Source organism: Falco punctatus, assembly GCF_963210335.1.
Source record: "Falco punctatus genome assembly, chromosome: 6".
In the NCBI taxonomy this organism is placed as follows: Eukaryota; Metazoa; Chordata; class Aves; order Falconiformes; family Falconidae; genus Falco; species Falco punctatus.
Genome location: NC_137585.1, coordinates 40,203,340 through 40,227,155, shown reverse-complemented (window position 1 = coordinate 40,227,155; position 23,816 = coordinate 40,203,340). Strand labels below are relative to the sequence as shown.

General features: G+C 36.1%; 1 protein-coding gene and 1 long non-coding RNA gene across 2 annotated transcripts in view; one reads left to right on the top strand and one right to left on the bottom strand.

The window, feature by feature from the left end:
• Nucleotides 1-23,816, top strand: part of LOC308066250 — a 600,281-nt gene that overhangs the window by 130,432 nt on the left and 446,033 nt on the right. The gene's annotated exons all lie outside the window — the stretch shown is intronic.
• Nucleotides 1-23,816, bottom strand: part of TMTC2 (transmembrane O-mannosyltransferase targeting cadherins 2) — a 375,978-nt gene that overhangs the window by 128,409 nt on the left and 223,753 nt on the right. Inside the window, exons 6-7 of the mRNA XM_080393255.1 lie at nucleotides 22,522-23,350; nucleotides 3,455-3,569 (exon numbers count right to left, since the gene is read on the bottom strand). Coding sequence (XP_080249381.1) covers nucleotides 3,455-3,569; nucleotides 22,522-23,350 — 944 coding nt within the window. The remainder of the gene's footprint in view (nucleotides 1-3,454; nucleotides 3,570-22,521; nucleotides 23,351-23,816) is intronic.

Genomic DNA, 23,816 nt, shown 5'->3' with positions numbered 1-23,816 from the left:
CTAGCTGAAATCAGCAGTGCTACGTAGCTTTCAGAGGTTGGCTTTGAGATTTATTTGTAAAAATTACCTGCAATGCAGTGTCAAGATGTCAGAGAAGCTATTTATAGGAAGCCGCTTTATATGTATATTTGAAGTACAAACTACCTTATTAAAGTCATATCATAACACAATCTCCATTTACAGTATAAAACAACAACTTAAATTCTTTCTGCACTTAAACTGCTACAAAAATCTCAAATTATTTTGGAGTTGCCAGGCATTTAGCCTCTGATTTTTTCATGAGACATTCAGAAAACCAGGTTCCAAAGAAGAATTTAAGTCCTTGGCCTGAGCTCAGGTTTTTTACATTCCAGGCCACAGATCCTATCTTCAAGACAAGCCAGCTTACAAGCTATCCTGAGGTAAAAGCTATGCATAAGTTTCACTTACACTTATTTGGACCCGAAAAAACAGCAACAGAATACACCCATTTTAACCCACATCTACAGAACCTACCCTATATCAATATTAGCAAGAGCTTCCCCCTCCCCTCTTTTGTTTTGTATAAATAAAATTAATAATAAAAACATTCTTCTTATCTCTAAAAGTTTAGGAATATATTTAAGGTTACAGAATTGACACATTTGAACACTATGGGAAACGACATGTTCAGAATCAGATAAACCATCAAATGGAGATTATATAATTACGTAATCCAAATTAATGCAGTTTAAATTGTCTTAAATGGCAAAAGAAGCTGTAACTCAGAGCCATGAGGTGTAACAAACATTAAATAAAAATATAATGCTGAAGTCAGCCATTCATCTAATCTTAAATTCTCTAGATTTTAATGCATTAATAGGCAACTGCTAAGCCAATCTCCCATTTTAGTTTCTTGAAAAAGAAGGGAAGAGAGATCATCAGATGCTTCTGTTTATGTAGTTTCTCTCTTTGATTGTTACCCATTAAAACCTGTGAGTTAATCCTTAATAATTTGTTCCTCAATCAGATAGCACTTTGATTTGTTATTGCTGTGTGTGAACACTGCGCTGCATGTGCCAACTGATCGGTATCAAATACTGAGGCATAAGGCCTAAGAAATAATAAAGAGCATGTGAGATTACAATATACTTATGCTAATATTATGGCCAAAATATAGTAATTAGGACTGACTTTAAGGGTGTTTTTTTTCTAAATTTCTTTTAAATGACTGTTTCAGTTTCAAATGCACAGACTAAAAACCAGAAACAGAAAATCTAACTGGCCTCTTGTAAGCATGTATAAGACGTGTATGTTCATTACAGTAAAAGGCTTCCACAGAACTGCATGCCAAGGATGGGGATGGGCTGAACGTGCAAGGGAGCCCTTCAGAGTTTAAGCTTAAAATAATAAGATTTGTCTGCGGTCTTGTAATATGCACTCCATTCACTACCTAGTTTTCATGCTGGATGTGGAAGTAGCCAACACAGGGAAAGAATACAAACCCCCAAAAAATATATATGCAAGATTTTTCAGTTTCTATTGAATAACTAACAGGTTTGTGAACCTTTTTTTTTAAAAAAAAAAAAAAAGAAAAGATAAAAGGATTCTATTGCATTCAAGATAATACTAGAAAGGTTAAGAATTAGAGATCCTTTTTTGCATATGCATAAACATACACATAATACAGAGTAAACACTTCCTCTGAATACACCTCCTTTATTTCACAGGTATATGTAAGATAACTTCATACCCTATATATTCCAACTAACATTTCAGTTAAATTCCTTTTATACAAATTTAGCAGAATTCCAAGAAATTTTCTGTTCAACAGAAATTATATACAATATATATGCCTACAAACCTTCAAGCTGAACCATTATCATCTTGTTCTGAGAACAGCAAAATAACTGAAATCTGATTTCTTTTATATCCCTGTCTTTATTGTTCAACCCCCTTTCATCTTCTTACCCTGGTATTAACTTGTTTCCCTCTATGACACAGTGAGTAAGAGACAAAAGTACTGTATAGGCATACAAAAATTTTAACAGTTATAATTTTCATCCCCAAAATGAATGGCATATGAGAAATTTAGGAGTTTCAATCTTGTCATTTTTTTCCCTACAATCTTCTGCTGGGTTCAGAAGTTATTTTTAAAATGTGAGTAGAAGGAATTTCTTCTTAAAAATATGCTTTTCACACTTTACACTGCCCAACAGAGACAAAAAAGTTATGTGAATATTTATATAATTGTATACTTATTAAAAATATACATATTTTGAGATATGAATTTGAATTTGGAAGAGAAATTCTATCATTAAAATATTTTGAGTTTCCAGTATGTTTAACGATAAGGCATATTAATGAAATGGGCTACTTATTCCTTGTTAAACAAGGGAAAAACTAGAAAAAGTCTATATGGCAAGCTTCAGTTTCAGATATTACAAATGACTATTTTAAACTGCACCCACAAGCAGAACATTAGTTGTTTATTTATTTATTTAAACAGGCTTACTATTTGCATTTTGGTTTTGCACACATTGTTTCACTCACATACTTTTCTACTGCACACAGGGTATTATTTTCAAACTATTACATAATAAACAGCAGCCAACTGGTTTTTTTTCTCTGCACACTTCATGAAACAACAGCATATGGCTACTGGGGGCGATGAGCCTGCCTTGCAGCAGAGCCCCGCGCCGGGGGTCAGGCTGGGTAGGTGATGGCAGGAGGGGAAGGGTGGGTGAGCCACCAGCACAACGAGCAGTGCTGAGTGGGGAGCAGGAGAGACGCCCAGCCAGGACACGCAAAGAATCAGCCCTCTCCACGCTGGGGTGTGAGGCATGACCCTGCCTCTGTGAGAAGATCAGCATGATGCTAGCTTCCATGTCCATGATTTGGTCTGTTAATGAGTTGGAAAATCTTTTGCTTTGCTGTGTAACTACCTTGATGTTCATGGTTTTGATTCACTCACCCACCTACAACAGGATTCTAGTAACAAAACTTTCTTGAACCTGTGCTGCTCTGAAGTCAGTCACAGGAGAAAAGTGACTTGCTATTTTAACATTTCAGACCTCTGGAGCTAACTGAGGGGTACTGGCTTATGCTACGAAATGCTTATACCCACTCTACATACGAAGTGTTCCTCAGACTTAAAAAAGTAGTCTAAATAACACCTCTATATTTTAGCTGAGTCAGAAACAGATGGAATGCTAATGTTGCCAGCTCATTTATGTGTACTTCGTTCATTGTGGGTTTTTTTTTTTCCTTCTTTTAAAGCAAACAGGTCCATAAGTTTACCTTCTCCATACCCAATACATGAATATGCAATAATGTTGACTAAGGAAAGGTCCTGTCCACCCTATAGTTTAAGGAGCATGATTAATGAAATGACTATTACAAAGCAACAGCTAACATCATCTCCATTTCCTGCAAGTTAATCAATAGCTCCATTCACAACAGCTTTCACAGATGATCCAACCCCATGCATACTTACAAATTGTAAAGCATATCAGCCATGTTGCTGCGGTAGTACAAGGCATTTCTATAGGCGCTTTCAGCTTCAGAAATCTTGCTCTGGCTCTTCAGAACATTTCCAAGGTTACCCCATGCTGTCAAGAGGAGAAAACAGTATTCAGAAAGAGCTACAATCCAATTACACATGACAGAGTATCCGACTATCAGGAAGTTCCTCAAGGAGACAAACAACAAAGAAACTATTTTCATGGAATGGGAGGTTGGTTGGGTTTTTTCCCTCAGTTCTCTGGATCTCTTAATCTTACTGTGAGACTCATGTTTCGTAGTGGTGTTTTACATATATTCTGTATACATAGCTTTTAGGTGGGAAAAGGAACTTAAAAAAAGTGTGTCTATGCTTTGGAAACTACTATAGCAAAAGGAAAGGGACATTTTATTCTATATCACTTCTAAATAAAATTCCCCAGAGTGAAATACGGAACTGGGACATCTTCATATTTTTTGCCCTTTTTTTTTTTAAGCCTATCTACTCTAAAGAGCAAGAAATCTTCCTAGAGTAGACAGCACTCACTGAAGTATGAACATTTGACAAATGATGCAGGAGTTGAAAGAACAGTTAGGTAAGTAACCAGGATTAGAAATACGCCATATGGATATAAACACACTACACAGAATACTAAAATGCAGTTTTTCTACTTGGAAAACATGTGGTTCCTCTCCATACCATTTATTATGTTATACAACGTGCTTTTATATCCCATCTATAAAGGACTTGAGGTAAAAAAATATGTAAGGCTCCACATGTGTTCCCTTTGCAGTTTTGTTGAGTGGCACAAAAACTGTACTTACAAAAGAAACTGGAACTAACATTTTATAGAAAACACAGCCCATGTTATTCACAATTTAGGAAGCTAATTTAACCGGCATTATAATCATAGTCTACATGTATACATGAAAAAAAAACACATTATACTTATAAATACATCAAAGTTGTTTCATAAAAAAATTCTAATTTCACAATTATTTTTTTTTATGAGCAAGAATAATGGAAAGATGATGCATGTCCTTTCCATCAAACATACAATATATGGTAAACTATTCGTCCCTCCAGATGCACTAACCATAAACATTAGCTCAAGTAGCAGTCAAACTCTGCTGCTTCAGTTACTCAAGCCATTTTTTTACAGGAACTTATACCGATCCTGAGTAATGCAAACCTTCAATGTAGTTTTAACATAACACTGATAAATAATAATTATTTCAGATATGTGGTTTTTTTCCTTAGAAAGGGCATTGTTTTCAAACTGCTGTGGTTTGCTGCAGAAGCATCCTGCCACAGGGATGGGAACAGCAACAAATAGAGCATTTTCCTCTGAGCAGAATAAACTAATAATTGCTGGGAAAACAACTGATAGAAACCTTTTAGGATTCACAAAAATAATGTCATCTAACTGTGTACAATGTATTCTGTGAAGACAAATAAAAAAAAAAATTTAATATTTCCATAAGAAAAGAAGTGATCACTACTGTGAGTCACTTCATTTTAGCACTGTATTTGATAAGATGAGAAATAATTCAAGTTATTTATCACTAAATCGACAAAAGTCACAAAAATATTCCATCATCTCTGGCTTAATGAAATAAAGCTGCTAAAGATATTCTCAGATTCACTCAATATTTATACTCTTTGCTAGCATATATGCAGGATTCTGAATTTATTTCCCCATTACCGGCTACTATTCTTTTTCACATGTAGAAAACATTTCAGAAGTAGCAACTAAGGTGACAAGCCAGCGTGTAAGCATTAACACTTGTAAGAAAAACACAGATTTTATATTTTTTAAAAAACTCGTTTGTGAAAACACATTCTGATGTTGCTTCTGCAGTACATGACCATCCAATTTCCCATAGCTGTGTGTTCCATATAATCTGTAGCTACTTTTCCTTCCACTCTAATCTGCTGTAACTGAGCATTACATAAAATGACCATTTGGACTACTGATAACCATTTCCTGATATATAGTTATTTGCTGTCAACTACTTCAAAGCTGAGTAAATGAAAGTATGTATAGAAGAATGATACAGTTCATCTTTTTATCTGTTAAAAAACCCTATTAACCGTTAACTGTAACAGTTTCTCCTCTAAATTTCATTTCATGCTGTATGCTTTATTATTTATTGGAATTAATACAATTATTAAGGCAATACTTTATTTTACATTCTGCAAAATAATCTGTGTTAAGTTTTTAATATCAATCAATATTTAATCTGTGTTACTTCAGTTGAAATGTATTCCACTTAAGCTTTGTCTAAACTTGTAAAACTGCGAATGATTTGCAATGATTAGTGTGATACACTAGATGTAGTGATAGTAGCAGAAAATAGCAAGCATAAAAAACTATAATCTCACAATTTATCATTAAAAGAAACATGAAAACCATGGTCTCTTTACTACCTCAAACTATAAAGGCTTCATACAAATTTTCACACCTATTTAAACACAGTTAGACAAATGACCTAGTGCTGTCTGGAAACTAAGCTACACAGAACGGTTTATTAGAACAAATGCTTATTTTTAGAGATCATACTCATAGCCCTAGAAGTTACAGACACCTATTATCTCCAGCAAACACATCCTCTTGCTTGTGGGTGTATGAGAGAGAGAAGAGAGAGGATGGTCTACATGGAAAAGAGGCTACATCAGCTACTCAAGGAACTTCACTCCTTTTCTGTCTTAAGTAGTGCAACTAACCTTAGGAAAAACAAAGATTTTCAATTATCATCATCATCTCTGGCATCCAGTTTCTCAATCTATATCTCAAGACAAATTTGTCCTGCAAAATGGTAATAACATTGGTTCAACTATCTGTACATTCAGAAACAGAAACAAAACTATACCTGAATGTAGCCACAACCCTATTAAAAACATACCCTATGACTCCAACTGAATTTCAGCACACAAGTTTTCCATCTGTACATGCTACAAAATTAAAAACTAATATTCTCAAAAGAAAAAGAAACTAGGTCAGTAATTCTGGAATTTAAAATAGATTTCTATGCCATTTATTTTTATGTAATTTTTTTATATGAAAACTGTAATACCTGAAAATGCAAAAGGGAACACTTAATATTAAGAAGACACTAAGGTATATGTATACCACAATGTAATGGTATTCAATGTTTCCTCTATCAAAGACCCTATGCAGCACAAGAGAAAAAACAAGCTGCGAATGAAACAGCTTTGTAATATATACTTTTTGCCTGCTGCTTAATTCCCTGTGCACCAACAAGGAGACCAAAACAGTCCCAGGTCTTTTAGAAATAATACTCCATCTTAACATGGGAACAAAGGTAACATTCACATATCTCACACACCTACAAAACAGTCAATCCATTCAAATATTAGTTCACTGCCTACTTTTCCATACTCAATGTAAATGAATATATTATCCATACTCAATATAAATGTATATATTAAAAACTAATCTTGTTTCCTAAGCCAATTATAAACTGAAAAATTTCCTAATGCTTGAGAATTTCTATGCTAGGTACATTTCTTTGCAGGAGAATGGAATGTTTTAAAGGGGTTTTGTTGCTGTGCTTTTAAAGAAATAGCAGGAAAATTACATAGCACTAATTACGAAAATAAACAATTGTGTTATCATTTTGGCCATATCAAACTAGAAGTCTAGTAAACTTTAAAGATTACATTTATGCCACCTTGTAGTGACACAGCAGGTCAAGTTCTCAGGCATTTAATTGCTTTCAAAATGAAAATGAATATGACAAATTTCAACTTCAAATTTAACATGATTCATTTCTCAACTATTGAATTCTCAATCATTGAAACTGAGGATTAAGATTTAACAAGCCTGAAAAATACCAGGTTGGCATATTAAACCTTCTCTAAGAATTTCATACAGGAAGAGAGCAAGACAAACAGCAGCAAAGCAGGAACAATGTCCAATCTAATCTGCCTGGATTTAAGAAACACATGTTAATAAAGAGAACAGTTAAGCTTTCAGATTGCAATTGAATTATGAAAACAAATGAGAAATGGAAATGAATGTGTGCAAATATCTTCATTTTAAATCTTTCCCTTTCTACTGAATCAAGGATCACGCTATGCTATTCAGTGAAATGGAAATAAAGCAACAAATTAAAGTTTCAGACAAAAGCACTCATGTGGTGTAAAAGCATGTATATTGATTACTTGATCCAAGTTTGCTTTAAAAAAAAAATTAAAAAAAAAATCACAAATCATTAACAAAGATAACCCAAAGCACTAAAGGAGGATTCTCCTTCCTACCAATCACCCACATATAATCCATAAAATATGGGATAATAATCAAATCTATTTTGAAACTCACAACCTATTAACACATCTGTTCTCAAACACCTCTGCTGGAACACTGAGAGGAAAAGAGGGAAAAAATCCAACTAAAATCCCTTATTAAATCACTGAAATGTAACCCTCTAAAATTAAAAAAAACAATATAACAAAGAAAAGGAAAATGCTGTCTTTCCCAGTATGTTATGCCAGGGGGCAAACGCTGCCTTTGTTAAACCTTACTAGGAGCAGACGTGCTTGAAAACTGATGAAATACAATTTAGGACTCAGAGTTAAATAAATTGATACATGACATTCATAGTTCACATCAACAAATTACTGAAGTTTTGTAATACTGTTCTCACCTTAAACTATCAGATTTATTCACAAAATAGAAGTTAAAATATAAATTGATGAATGCATTAGAAAATGTGAACTAGATTATTACTTGAGTGAAACAAACCACTTGAACAAAGACTGAAGTATTTAGGGAACAGCCAAGTCATTTGTAATCAACTTGTCAACAGTTCCAAAGTAACAACTTTTGTTCACAGAAAAATGTACATCAAGCCAAGAAAACTTCTATGGAGCTTTTGTGATATTTGTGCATTATTTATTATTCTTTAGCTTGTGAAATTAACAACAGCAGTTTTCAGACTACATTCCCTCTCTTTACAATCCTTCTGCATTTCTCCTGACTCATCTATGAAAAAGAAGAGAATGCATAACAATTCTCATCTCTATTTTTTCATAAACAGAGTTTAGAGATGAAGAGATGCTGGTCCAGAAAAAAAATAATTAATCAGTTTTGATTATTATTATTCCGATGACATCTGGTTTTTGGAAGTTCTGGAAGAGGTCTGTTGTTCTCTATTTTCACAACTGCATTTATGCTCCCATGTAACAGCCGTAAAATAGATGCTCCTGGGCAGCATTTATGATAAGGAACACTACCACAAGAATCTCAAAACAGTCGAAGTTCTCAGAAACTAAATCCCCGATTGTAAAAACAAAAACTCTAGCAGAGATCTGAATCTGGTATTTGAACAAATAACTCATTTCAGAGCTGTAACAATTTCTTTAGCAATGTAAATATTCGCATGTTACCATTGCAGAGGGGGGACAGCAAAAGTAATTTAAAAACAAAAATCTGTCCTACTTCAAAGTATAAAAAAGTTGTAAATGCCTTTAATGTTCAACTTCAATAGAGAAACAGCATTTGCCTTTTTTTTGTTAATTCCAAGTAGTACTGACCTCTGTCTTCCCTTTTGGAAAGGAAGCCTACCTGCCGTGTATGGCAAAGGACAAGAGAGGGGAGCAAGTATTACCAAGGACATATCAGCCATGGGAGGAGGGGGATATCATTGCACCCTTGCTAAAAATGGAGTGGAAGGAGAACTGTGGTGCTTATCAACATAGTTATCAACACTTTAGAGGTGTTTTTACTTTTACTTTGTGAAAGTAATGCTGATTCGTATCACAACCCTCATCAGGTTGATGAACAGTGCAGCTCCTCCATATTCCCCTACTATTTTACACCTAAACCATCAGTACTCCAGAATTCATGAAAAAGTTGTTTCTGCTCTCCTGTTTACTTTGCAGAGATTTGATTTCAAGAGTCATCAAAGATGATTAAACATGTGGGTCCAACAGATGCCATAAAGCTCCAAAGAAGCATCCTTCTCAAAACCTGCTGAAATTCCTAGCCATTATCACTGGTAAGACACTTATTTGGATGACTGCATATAACATAACATACATAAAATAGAACTGAAAATAAATAAAATAAAATAAATATTACATAAATATAAAAGAAAATAAAGTGTTCTTGCAATACAGAAGAGAGATGTAAGGAACATTTCCCCATATTATAAGTATTCTCACAAAATGAGGGCCAAGAAAACCAAGTTACTCAGTTTAAACACTGTGGTTATATTGACATTTGTGTTAGCATTTTATATTTTAATCTTAATATTTTGACATTGTTGAAGGCTCACCCTTCCTAAAACATATTTGGGAGCAGACAAAGCTTGCATTTGGTTAAAAAATAAAAACAAAAGACCACAAACATTTTTTTAAAAAAACACCTGTAATATCTGACATCCCTTTGAGTCTTGAGGAATTTTGAGCATGGTCTACGTCATGAGAAATACACAAGAAATAAGTTGAAACATTAAGAAACATCAATATTTCTATTGTAAATAGAAAATTCATCCTACTGAAAAAATAAAAGGAAAAAAAAAAAAAAAAGGCTGAGACTTGCAACAGAGGTCAATCAGTTTCCAATACCCAATATCCACATATTCCAAATTACCTTTGGTGGGTAGCACATGAAGAAAGAGCACAGCACTGGTTCACGTCACACAGTACAGCACATCATTCACATTTGAAAGGTTATAACCGTAGCTATAAAGAACAACACCTTTTCCTCCTTGTCGAAAGGTTAGATTCATCAGCAGCTTACAGCTTTTTCTTTTCAAGGATACTACTTGATAAAGCAGAGTGGTGCTCCAGTCGTTAGCATTCACATTTCATCAGGCAATCACTTTGTTATAGAGGGGGAAAGAGTTTCACGAATGGAGGCATGATAGGTTTCCCCAGTAAAAATTCTGAAAGCTCCTGCACACTCAGAAAAAGGCAATGAAGAGAGCTCAATACTTTGAATAGTTTTTCTACAGCACAGACACACACTCTCTCATAAAGATATTCAGAAAATCAATCAGAACATGTTTCTTAAGTGGTCTGAGGACAAAACAGTTCATATAAATGCTAAAGGTTACTACTTTGAATGTGGAACATGTTTTGCATAAGTTCTGCATTACAGTTTGTACAAGATATTTATATTTTTCCTATTATTCCAAAGAAATAATGATTCTTTTCAAAATGTTGTAAATTCATTCATATCAATTTTTTCTTGTTTCCCAAAGGGATAAATGGTTTCTATATGCCCATAATTTATTAATCTACTTTACATATTTATTTTCATATATATATATATATATATCAGTGGGTATGCAGTAATGTTAAGACAGACCGTATTAGAGATTCATCACCTCCTTTTATATATTATTATTATTTTCATTAAGAGTGTTATTTATATTGTTTGTTCAACACTTCATTTGTTGATCAATTCCAGGACTTTTGGAATGACAGCAAGTGAAAGAAAAACATAATTGAAAACTATGTAGATTTCCGAAAGCTATCCAACACCATGTCAGCATGGGTACTGAACCAACTGACTTTTGGCAGGCAGTGCTTCAGTTCTGCTTCTTAGTTTTGAAACTCTGATGCAAATGGGTATGAATGCATGACACAATCTACTATGCTCACCATCACTGCCTGATATACCCACTCCCTTTGCTACATTACAGAAAATTAACTGTTCCTCCTCAAAAGATAGCACAGTGTCTCTGTCAGCTCAATGAACCTGAGGGATGAGACTGCGCAGCCGGTAAAGTGTTCTTAGGCTTCACCATTATACCCTGTTTAGTCTAGAGTATGGACTCCTTGTTCTGCCTAGGACATACTTGCAGATTTTTATAATCCCATTATCTTTAATGAACCTAATTTCAAATGTGTGAGCGCTCCACAATCTGGCTGAATATTAAACGTCACATTAACAGAGTCTTTAGTGAGCACTCAGAATAAAACAAGCCATCAAAGTAAAATGATATGTATGCTCACATACTCCTGCTTCTCCCAGACACCCCGATCCACCACATGACAGACTACTGTATGAAGAAGTTCTTGCCGCTACCTTTGTTTGAGGTGCCACAGGATCGGATAATGCTTCCTTACTGTTTTTAGTTATATACCAACAATGTAGAACACTTTCAAGGTAACATTCTAGAAACTCTGAAGAGCATAGCCCTCACTCAGTATTCATCAACAGACAAGTTCAGGAAGAACCAAGCTTTCCAACCACTCATCTCTCAGATGGAAGTACTATCTCACATCTCCCAGGAGCTGCCTCAGCGCAGCCAGCGTGCTATATGGACAATCCTTCTACTTCTCCCACAAAAGACAGATAATACTCCAGGCAAACCACACTCAGCCCATAAAGTCAGTGCTTATACTGCAGAACCTCTAAAAAGATTCAAACCAGAAATCACAAGCTCACTGCAACTTTGGAGGTGTTCTTTACAAATAAACTCACACCAAATCAACACCCACATTGTTCTGGATACATCCTCCCATTTACTAATCTTTGTACAATTCAGTTTTGTTTAATGTTGCAACTCTGCCAAAGATATTCTGATTAAGCTAAAACTGCAAGATTACAGACTCGTCGACAATGCAGCAGTTTTCTGCTTTCCAAGCTGCGCTAGAAATCACAACACATCAGGAAACAGCTTTTCACCTGACAGAAAGGTAGCAACAAAAGACTGAAACGTAGATTATATTTTATTTCAGTGGAAATCCTGTTGTCAAAGTAGATAACTGTCGGAGATTACTTCGAGGCAGTGTTTCATGACACAGCAGCTCTGGTGGAATTACCATTTTAAGGAATTCCTGCACCTGTCACCCTCCAGGCTATTCAGTTTGGCCACCTTGCCACTCACGCTAAAAAGATTTTTGGGAAGTCTATGGTATGAATCAGACAAACTGATCCAGGTTAGGAAAAAAAAAAAGGAAAAAAAAAAAAAAGGAGGAAAGGTAGACCATAGTACCTGTAACATCTAACCTAGTCACTGTTCTCACAGCAGGACCCCATCACACCTTTGCTGCACAGCTTTGTTAGCTATACCTGCACTGCAAGTGTGTGAACACAATAAGCCATTACTGCCATGAAGTTCCCATATCATGAAACTTCACAAGGGTCAGGAACAAAGCAGTGAACAGAGCTGACCTGAAACTCTCATGATAAAAAGTAGTGTACTTTGTAAAGGCAATGGACTCAAATCATGCCAGAAAGTGAGAGGAGGCCAAGGGAGCAGAAAAACACAAGTGGAAGAGAGGAGAACTCGGGGCACCCCAGACACTGCAGAATTAACCCTGAGGATCTCTTCAGAGCATCAAACTGACTCAGGCAAGCAGGTGACCATGTACTCAATCTGTCAAATTATGTAACTTTTTAAACAGCAGTTATCACTTTAAGAAACAATGTATCTATGATACACTTCAAAATTATCAGGCACATCCTGAGTGGTGACCTGGTGAACTGTGAGCTAGCCCCCTGCAGAAATGGAAAGGTGCACTTAACTGACTGAAATGACAGCCCTGGTCCTCAAAGCTGAAAGTAGATGGAACCTGTTGGCTCCTTTCCAGGAAAAGGGGAACAGAGAGGACAGTCTCCTGGAAATATGCCAGCAGAGCCACGGGGAGGGGGGTGGAAATCAGCACTAGGGTTTGTCAAACCAAGGGAATCATCAGAGTACTCAAACAATGTATGTCAGACTTGGAAAAGGCAAATTAGTGCATATCCAGGAAGCAGGCCTTTAGTAACGCTTCAAGTTGTATGGTTTTGTTTGTTTTGTTTTAAATCACTTCTTGAGACAAGACAGAGCCTGTGAAGCTTTGCCAGCCAATACATAACCACACTGCTATGGAAACAGAGGTGACAGGGAAGAAGGTGTGTCATAAAATGACCTCCTTCATTTTTTGCCAGTAGTGAAACTGATTAAAGACACTAGAGTTATTAACTAGCATTTTTAATACTCCATATTATAAATATCTTCTGTGCTTTAAGAACTGAAAGAACAGTTCAGTGTGCTGGAGCATGCAAGAAAAGAGAAGGAAATGACACTGAGCATTCAGTCCCTCTATTTTGTTATCCCTTCTGTAATTTAAAACAAAACTACATGCAAACCTTCTGCGCATACTATAATTACATCAGTCCTCATTTAATTTTTGCACGCATGAGGGCTGGCAATGGTGACAGTCCAAACATAAATGTTAATAAAACTCCCTGTTACAAAGGAAGGGTATCGGAAATCTTAATAAAATACTTGTATTTGTCATTCTACACAGCCAGAAGAGGTATAAAGAGGCATGTATGTAAATATCTGTCTTGTCCACAATAAAAGTTAGTTTCTCTACCATATTTATGCAATAGGACCTCAGTGTGTACCGGTACAAAACCCATTATAGATAGGAAATAAAGACTTGTAACCCATCATAAAAATAATTATGTAAAGAAAAATTTTTCACAGTTCACATATTTTGAAAAAAGGTAAACCCATGAAACACTCTGATGACTATCTAATTCATCTGAACAAACATGCTCAGCTTGAGAATCAACATGGATAATCTCATTTTCTTCTAATTAATAATAACTCTTTCCCTCAAAAAAAAAAAAACAACAAAAAAAAACCCAAACCAAAAACCAAAACAGACTAGTTCCACAGAACACACAATATGGACTGAAGGCCTTATGTTTAATTGAGCTGGAAAATAAAATCTACCATTTTCTGACAAAGAAAATACCAAAGATAAACCATTTCATTTGATATGCTACCAAAAAAATAATTAAAAAAAAATCTTGCCAAAACGAATCCCTCCTTGACTTAGGGGTGGTGGGTTTTTTGCACTGTACTTTTTAGCATAGATTAGTTTGTTGAGTAGTTTTGCAGATCACTTCAGGGAAGGCAGAGGAAGAAATAACAGTGTGATGAGTCCATGTCTCAAAACAGAGTAATAAAGTCCATGTCTCAAATTTGTTTATTTCTTTAAATTCTTAGTATACACAAAGGAGGGGGGGTGTGTGTGTGTGAATCTAGGTAGTAGTTAGTAAGAGATTCTCTTCCTATCCCCCTGCTATTTAGGATTCACAGATTAGAGACGCTCTTGGAATACACTCATGGAAAAAAAAATATTAGTATCCTTGTTTCTGGTTATATATATGTGTGTGTGTAGGTAAAAAAGAAGAATATCAGGTTTTCTGATATCCTGCTGAAGGAGAAGCAGATATCCTATAGTGACTTGGGTTTCAGAGGAAATTACAGCACGACTGAAGAACTGAGAGAACACTGTCACTGGAGAATAAATTCAGACTTCGAACTGAAGTGTAAACCACTTTCCTTCAGCTCTCCCAACACATTTAGCATAACCAAACAGTTTTACTGAGGCTGCGCTGCCTGTTGATACCCATTCCTTCCACACTTTCTAATCATCCAGGGCAGCAGTACCACTCCTCATTTAGACAGCCCTACACTATTGTCAGAGAGTAGTCTTTTTATTTAACTTTCAAGTAATTCTATGTGGTTCACTTACTAGTTGAGCTTTCTCTTTTAAAGGTGTTACAAGTGGCATATAGAAAAAGCATGTCCTATTTATTTCAAGAATGCTGAAGCATCCTGTACAACATTTATCCTTTGAATTCTGCCATATTTGTCGTGAACAAAGATGCCAATTTTTTTCATGGTATATCCTACATAATTTATATACAGCAATAACAGACTTAATATAGCCATATACATTTATATCTTATCAATTATTTTTAATATATAATTATAAACTTGAAATTTTTTACTTATATAAGATAATGTCATTATTGGGTCCATTTCCCTATACGGTAGCTGTTACAAGGGCTATTACTGATGGATGGAAACATTTCATACCACTGACAGAAGGTATACTACGATATTTTCTTCACTTTACAGTAATTTCTTCTTCAAAAAACAGCCAAACTTCAGTTTCTGACCAAAGTTGAAAACTGCAATAGAATTCAAGGGAAACACCCATGCAACTTTTAATCAAAAGATTAAATTCTGGAAAGTTCTGGTGAAGGTGTTGGGAAAAATTGTATTAGTTGGTGCTATATTTCTTTGATGATTACATCTAAAAAAGTTGACTAAAAACTATGCCAAAAATCACCATAATGACTATGTATCCTGATATTTATTTAGCAACTAGTTTCATAGGGGCATTACACTGTCATAAATGTGGAGAGGTTTTAATACGACAATGAATCACCAAAATTTTTTACAAATGTTCCACTGCCCAATAGAAGTAGGTAGTATGAGTTCCATTCCAGAGGGATTTGAAATTAAGATCGAAGGTGCTTGTTCAAAGGCTAAAGAAGAGTCCATTAGCAAAATTAAAACAAACTCATGAATACCTAATTCCAGATGCTAGGCTCATATCACTTATTTATTAACAGTGATAATTAGGGTTATTTATCAACACTGACAATAGGCAAAACTTCTATGCATAACTATTAGCAGGTTTTATAGTTTTAAAATCTGCTGGTTTATAACAATCTGTGCACTGAAACTGCTTTCCCTCTTAAGCCTTGTTTTTTTGAAAACAGCATCTTCCATTCGCTGCAATGTTATTTGAGTCAGACCTTTACCACTTTTAGAGTGATTTTATTACTGTTGAAGTTAAATGAGCCAAAAGAACAAGAAATAATTACTGTGCAGAGTAATATTTTGGCCTATTGGCCTAAAGATTAGTTAGAGTTTTACTGCCAAATTGCATATTTAAAAAAAAAGAATATATGCATCAAAACATTGAAATGCAATCCCAAATGCTCAAAGTACTTTTAAATGCCCAATGTGGTGTTTGTTAAAACACACACTATTTAGGAGGCATAAAAGAGTGTGGTGAACAAGCTGTGTCCCAGAGCAATAGCTATGGAAAATAAAGCTCTAAAGGTACTACAAAAGAACCCAGCTTCTTGTCAATGTATTTTGTTATGTATACTGTATTATATATTATGTGTATATATATGTAATATACACTGTATATATACATTAATAATAATGTAAGCTCCATAATAATAAGCATATTTGAAGAATATCATACTTTAAAATATTTCTTCTCCTTTTGTCTCCAGTCACTACTAGTGATACAAAAATATTAATAATCATGAAAAATACTGGTTTACTGCATCCTTTTTGAGGGAAGTACAGTTTCTTTACCTAGTTTACTACAAGTATTGTAACTGCTTTTCCTCACTGCACTATTAGTTGGTATTTTCATTGTCTGCTGAAGAAGGGACCTCCTACTGACAGCAACTGTTAGCAAAAAATCATTTTCTAAGAGTAGATAAGTTTAACAGCAACAAGCTGTCAAATCAGATGGAAACAGCTTCTAGAATTTACTTCTACGCTGGTACGCAGAACTACAGCATACAATCTCTACAATGACACAGCCTGAATTTATTATTATTATTTTTTTAATCAGAGGAGCAACTCCTGGGTGAGAACAAATTTGGGTGCCTTTTTAACAATAACAAATCTATGTAAATGGAACAAAACTAAGTCACATGATTTCCCCCCCCCCCCCTACACTAACACTTAAAAAGTTTGTATAGCAAATATATTTGCTTGGTGCATTAGCAATGGTAAAATAAAAAGGAAATAAACACTAAAAACTATTCAACAAGGATAACAAAATGAAATTTGGTGTTTTAAAAAATACTAAAAAAAGTAATTTTTCTTGCAGTTCAGTTCAAAAGGCAAGTATTCACTACATAGATGAGCTTAAATAAGCTAAATTCTAAGTTCAGCTTTAAGGATTCCTTCAATTTTATTTAGCAGATAGTATTAGCAAACTAAACAGTACAGTAACTAAATAAAATTGCATTAAAATAAAATGAAACAAAAATGCAATTGACACTTTCTTATGACTGCTCTGATAAGTTACAGGCACTCTGTACATTACTGTTCAACTAAGACTTCACAATTTAACTTCCTATTTGTATTTTGACATTCACATGTTCACAAAGAAGCAGTCTTTACCAAACCTGTGCTAAACTCATGATAAGGGGGAGGGGATAGAAAAAAATAAAGAAAAAAAAGAAAAAATTAATAAACCATGACGTTCCAGAGAATAAAACTAATAAAGGCTGAATGCTATGCTAAAGGCACCAAAAAAGCAAAGAGAAGTTCTTCAAATCTTCTATGGCATAAATACAGCAGAATGAAGCAGGAAGATCTCACAACCCTGTTGTGAAGGAAAAAAAAAGAGAAAAGTAGGACAGGGAAAAGAAACATTGTGGTCCAGAAGAGCATTTTGGTATTAGAATATCTTCTGAAAATATTAAGCAAAATTGAATGATTCATACTCGTAAGAACTGGGAGTAGGAGAAAGAGTGGAAAGAGAAGGAAAGCAGTTTTCCATATTCATATGAAGCAACTTCTGTATTCTTCTCTGTCAGCACCATATCTTGGTCTTATTTCTGCCCACTGAGAACAACAGGGTAATCAATGTAAGAGACAAGACGCTATGAACAGGGTTTTTAACTCGGCTGGGACTATAACATTTAAAACACAGATGATCTGAATGATTTTCTTAGAAAGAAAAAATTTTTTTTTTAAGTCTTTGTGTCAATCAACTATCAGAAACATCTAAGTAATTTGACTCCAATAATAGAGTTTCTTTGAAACAAGAAACTCAACCCTCTCACTCCAACTTTGTCTTCATGTAATAGACATTAAAGATTACATTTTTTTATTATTATTTTTTTTCCCCTGCAGAACTGGTTCAGGAAAGGACTAAAGCACATCTCAAGTCCCACTGACCTGCCCAAGATGTAATCATGTGTTATTTCATTAACACTAATATGTGATGGACAAGGACAAATATCTGAGCAACATGCAGAACTGGTTCTGAAGCCAAAAGCTGTAAGGCCACCTTAAGTCAGTGCCAGGTGCAAGACAGAGCTTATCAGACTGGGTGTAGCACCACAATAATGTGGTAATACTGCTTTTGGAAGCAGCCTAGTAACTATTTCCTGCTGTACATTCCATTGCGAAAACAGTAGCCACATATGTAAATTTAGCGAGACTAGAATGCACGGTTAAAGTTAAGCACCCACTTGATGTAGCAGGTCAACTATTTCCAGGAAGGATCTTCAAAGCTTACTTACAAATGTCACAGCAAACACCAGGAGACTAAAATTTCATCAGTAAATATGACCAAGCAACTAATACTTCTGCAGCAGTCTAACAGTCTAAGCCTCTCCGTGTTATTTTCTACTTCTTTAATCAGTGTCTGTAACAGTACAGCAAATATATGATAATGATCTTTGATGTTCAGATGGGGACTGCAAGGTAGAAAATGTCCTGGAGGAAAAAGATTATGCTTCTTGAAGCCTACCTTTAGTACTACAGAGAAAACTAGAGATAACAAGGCATAACAAGAACAATTACTTTGTGTGTCATTATAATTTTACATTAAACATAAGTTAGTAATCCCCACAGAATGACTCTCAGTCTAATTGAGAAAGATACAACAGCTACCGCCCATTTTAACTTTTTTGTTTGTTTTTACATTTCAGGAGGCTTCCTCCACTATAAAAAAACCATTCAAATGTGAGCTGTTTTATATCAGTTGGGCTGCTCATTAAATTGAAGGCAGCACAGGGAAACACTTGTGCCTTTCCTCCCTGGTGTCAAAACATGTATATGGCCACTTCAGGATGCATAAACTACCTTAATCAATCTTGGCAATTTTTCCCTCAAGTGCTGACAAACTGTAATGAGGCAATGTTCAGATCACTTTAAAGATATTTGAAATGCTAGCCATAACCAAAACAGCAGAAGAACAAGCCAGTACCACATGAAGGTAAGGCATCCCAAGTCCTCATTATGACTCCACCAGGCAAGGGCTGGCAGCTGCCTGTCACACAGCGAGGCAGTCAGGAAAGCTGGGATGTGCATGGTGGCTCAGAGGCAGCATCACCAACTTCTACTCACTTGACTCTCCTGCATTGTACTTTGGGGGTTTTTGAGAGATGAACCATAGACCATGCTTTTGAGTATTTTTTCCACATTGTTAGTGATTGGCAAGAACAGCCTGGAGAAATCGAAATTGCAGAAAGGCTGTGGTTGCCTGCAGGGGTACGGGTTTTCTCACCTGAGGCAGAACATTACTTCTCTGCCTGCACTGCCTGCAAGGTGTCCATGAGAGGGGGAGAAGAAAGTGCTGGTGAGATGCTTATCGCCCATTTCTTCACTGAGGATTGAGGATGGAGAAGCCACTGAATGAGTTTGCCTGGAAGTTCCACAGCAGCAAAGGAGATTCTATTTTTACATGTAGTACAATGCAGAGGACCTGACCTACATGTGACAACTCCACTTCCGAAGCAGTTTAGTTACATTAGTACACAAATGCACCCATGCGAATAGCTTGCCTCTCAAATGACCTTGTTAGTACAGCGCATCAGCTCAATGTTGCCACACAGCATCCAGCCACAGAGTGGCTTTCCTCCTGCTAGGCCAGAATGCAGATGGGTCTGGAACAAAGCACTCCGTTCCTTGCTTTAGCAAAGCTGGTCTTCACAGATTTCTACTTCCTTACTGGTTCCCACACAGGCAGTTTTTAAAGGGATGCCTCTTTGGGTTTTAGCCTAGAGCGGAAGCAGCTACTGTTCAGAAGCTCTTTGCAGGAGAAGAGAGGAAAAGCAGAACCACCAGGGAAAATGGTCCTGCTGCTCAAAAATGATCAGAAGTAAGAAAATACTCATGAAGAGAAATGGCTGCGAGTTGAGGAAAACAGAGAAATGAGGAGTGGCAGACTCTTTTTAGCAGCCTAAAAGGAAGGAAAACACTTCTTCACTCTGCCGTTTGACTGAACAGTTCATTGTCTCGCTGTCTGAATAGCCTATTTATCACTAGCATTCATAAAACTAAAAAAAAAAAAAAAAGGGGCAAACAAAAATAAATTGTTTTTCCTACATGAACCTCATTTAATTACTGAAGAGCAGTTTGAATTGTTGATCTTCTAATGCTCTGGTGGGATTAGCAGCCAGTCTAGTCCAGTCAGGCTTGCCTGATTGTATGAGAAATAGAAAATAAAATTAGCATAGTCAAAGCCACGGATAATCTAGGAAGCATTCACAATAGTGTTGGGTGACAGGTCGCTTTAGCTGGGAGTTTCTGATACCCAGCCTTGTTACAATGTGTGTGGGCTAGTAAATATTCAGCAGAAGTTTAACAGGCTATTTTAGGGAGATTTACAGTCATCTCAGTCATGTCTATATCACCACACTGACATGCTGGTTTTGCTTTTGCATATCTTACAAGAAACTTGGTATCAGCTTATATGGCAAGAAACCAGACAATCATATGTAAGTCTGTGCATGCTGAGATGTGTATGATGAAAATAGCTTGCCTTGTCTCCTGGGAGCATAATACCCAGTAGTCTAATTTCCAGACAACATGGCAGCCAATCCTACTATTGCACAAAAATCAGAATTTTTGGGGTTGCTTTTTTTATTTAAGCACAAAAAACTGGCTCAAAGCAAGCAGGCAACTAACTGTTAATACAGTCCGGGATATCTGTGGATCTCCACCAAGGACAAAAAGTGGAACATACATTAACTATTTAATCAAGTGCATGCACACTCTTTTCTTTCCAAGGAATGCCAATATTTTAATTCAAGCTTTCTATCATCACTAAACTGGTCTCACAGCACCATATAATCACTCTGGTGTACTGTCTCGCTGCTCAGTTACTTCTCTTCATTTCTTCTCCTCTAGTACCACTTTTGAAAAAAAGAAACGGAATGTGCTTGTTCACTGTTAACAAAAAGTCACTTACTGCAGCAAAAAGTTTAATAATTTTACCTAGGGCAACAAAGCATGTGAGGAAGAGTTAAAAAAAAAACAGCCTGATGATTGACAAGCTATTATAATGCTGCTTTGCAAGGCATCTTATCTGCCAAATCTACTTTGCTCCCTATCAGCTCACAGTAACACCTGCATTTGCCTCCTACTTTCACAGCTTTCAGACTACAGTATGATGTAACTGTCTAACCAAGAAGCGCACCTCTGCCAGCATATGACTCTGTATCGTATAATGGGCTTCTGAGCACAGAACCTGAAAAACTCACATGCAATATGTTCAAGCACTGACTGTCAATTTTTTCTTTCACAAAGAGGTGAAGCAATCAAGTGATCCCTTCTCACTTCTGATGAACTGTGAGTAACGAAGGCTTAGTCAATGCCTACACTGCACTCACAGGTGGCATTCTGACCATTCTCATATACACTTGCTCATGTGCCAAGAGCAGTACAGCCAGGCAGCGTGGAGTTCAGGTTCCCAGCTGGATCTGCCATATATGCTGAAACCACAGAGCCACAGCTACACATTGTTACTGATCCCTACACTAGCTGGTTTACTGCCTGTTTGAATGTGTTTACACTAGCTGTAGTCACATTTTACAACAGCATAGATACAACCTTTGAGAGAGGTAGCTGGACAATGTTACGAAGAGCTGACATTTATACATTAACAGGAAGGCATAAGTATTTGACAATAACTCTTTACAGTACTTGTATGCAGGAGGAACTACAGTAATTTCCTAGGCTGAATAATATGACCTCATTTCCTCATTTTTATTATGTAGTATTGACGTTATTTGCATCAGATGAAATAAAAAAATCCAGCACCTCCCTGGTGCTGTCCTTTACTATTTCTTATATTTTCTAGTCACAGAGAACAGAACATTCGGTGAACATATGAAAAAACTTCACTAACATGATAGATACCAGATTCCAAATGGAGAATTACCGGAGTGGGGTCTGTAATACTAATAATGCATCTTTAATTCCAAAACACAGAACTAAGATCAACAAAAAATAAATGTATCCTCTTACCTTAGGGTCTCATTTTCTCCATGTTAATGCCAAACCTGTAATACCTAATCAAAACACATTCCTGCTTTTCCTCATTTTTTACTGATGTACACACTACTGCAACTTATCCTAAAGTATCCTCTTTAGATATAGCTGATACAATCAACAATTCAAAGGCAAAGACAGATAGGAACAAATAAAGCATTCAACATAAACAGAAAAAATTACCTTTAGCAGGGTTTACTTTTATCCCTGACCTATACAGCATCTCCTCATTCTGCCAGTCCCCATTCCTGACAACAGTCTTGAGTCCATAAAAAACAATTAATGCAGCAGTGGAACAAAAAACCAAGTTCTTCAGAAAGCGCTTTTGAGCTTTGACGTAAAGGGCCCTGACACCTACTGTAACCAGCAGGCAGAAGCCCATACTAGGAACATACAGCACACGCTCTGCTATTACAAAGCCAACATAGAAAAATAGGTTTGTGGCAGGAACAAAGGGCACTATTAACAAAGACAGAGACAGAATGACAATGTTCTCAGCTGAAGGAAGCTGCAGTTTCTGCATTTCATGCTTTTTTATACCATTCTCTTCTTTTGATGCAAAGCTTGACTTCACCTCCAGTGTCTTGTACTCCATCTCTGAGTGGCAGCTATGCCCATTAGCATTCTGCTTGCCATTCATTACAGTTTTCCCATTGCATTCGCTCTCATTGCTGGAGCCCTTCAAGCTAAAGTAGGCAAGGAGGAGGAGTCCAGCATAGAAGGCCACAGTGTGTAGATTCCTCCAGTCACTGACTGCTTTCAGAAGAGGCACGGCATCCATAGACCAATCAAAGCTGAGGGTATCTGGGCACAGCAACAGCCAGAGGTTCTTGGTTGGCAGGTAAAAGAAGGTCAGCGTACGTGTGAGAAGACTGTCCGAGTCAGCTGCTGGATTATCAGAATTAGAAAAACTTGGGGGCTTGTTTCCCATCCAGTATAAGCGGACACCCAGCAGTGCAGTCCCCCAGGAGGTCAATAAACCAATGCTGTAAAACAGAGTCAAATTCCTTCTCTGGAGAAAAAAAAAAAAAAAAAGAAAAGAAAAAAAAAAGAAAATTATCAGCATAAATCAACACCAAGTGTTTATTTCTGTAAATTATAAAACAAAAGGAACTGAGAAATATCTCATACAACTTTTTTTTTTGTAATGGACAAAAGCATTATAGATCTCAGTCTCTGGCATTTGGATCACAAAATGTTGGGTTATGCTGTTGACCATAGACTAAAATAATGGGCTCTTTCATTTAAGTTTTATGAAGCCTGTATCAGTCAAGCCTTTAGAAATCTTAGGGCTGTCAGTTCTTGCCTAAGTTTTAGTTCTGTGACCATTTGAAAACTCTTTATTTTAGAGGAATTTATGGAATGTTACAATGATTCCTACATAACCTCCCAAACCCTTTCTTTGCTACTGGCTGTGACCAAAACACCAGTTTGCCTTAACTAGATTTAAACTTTAAAGAAAGTTGCAATTCAGTTTT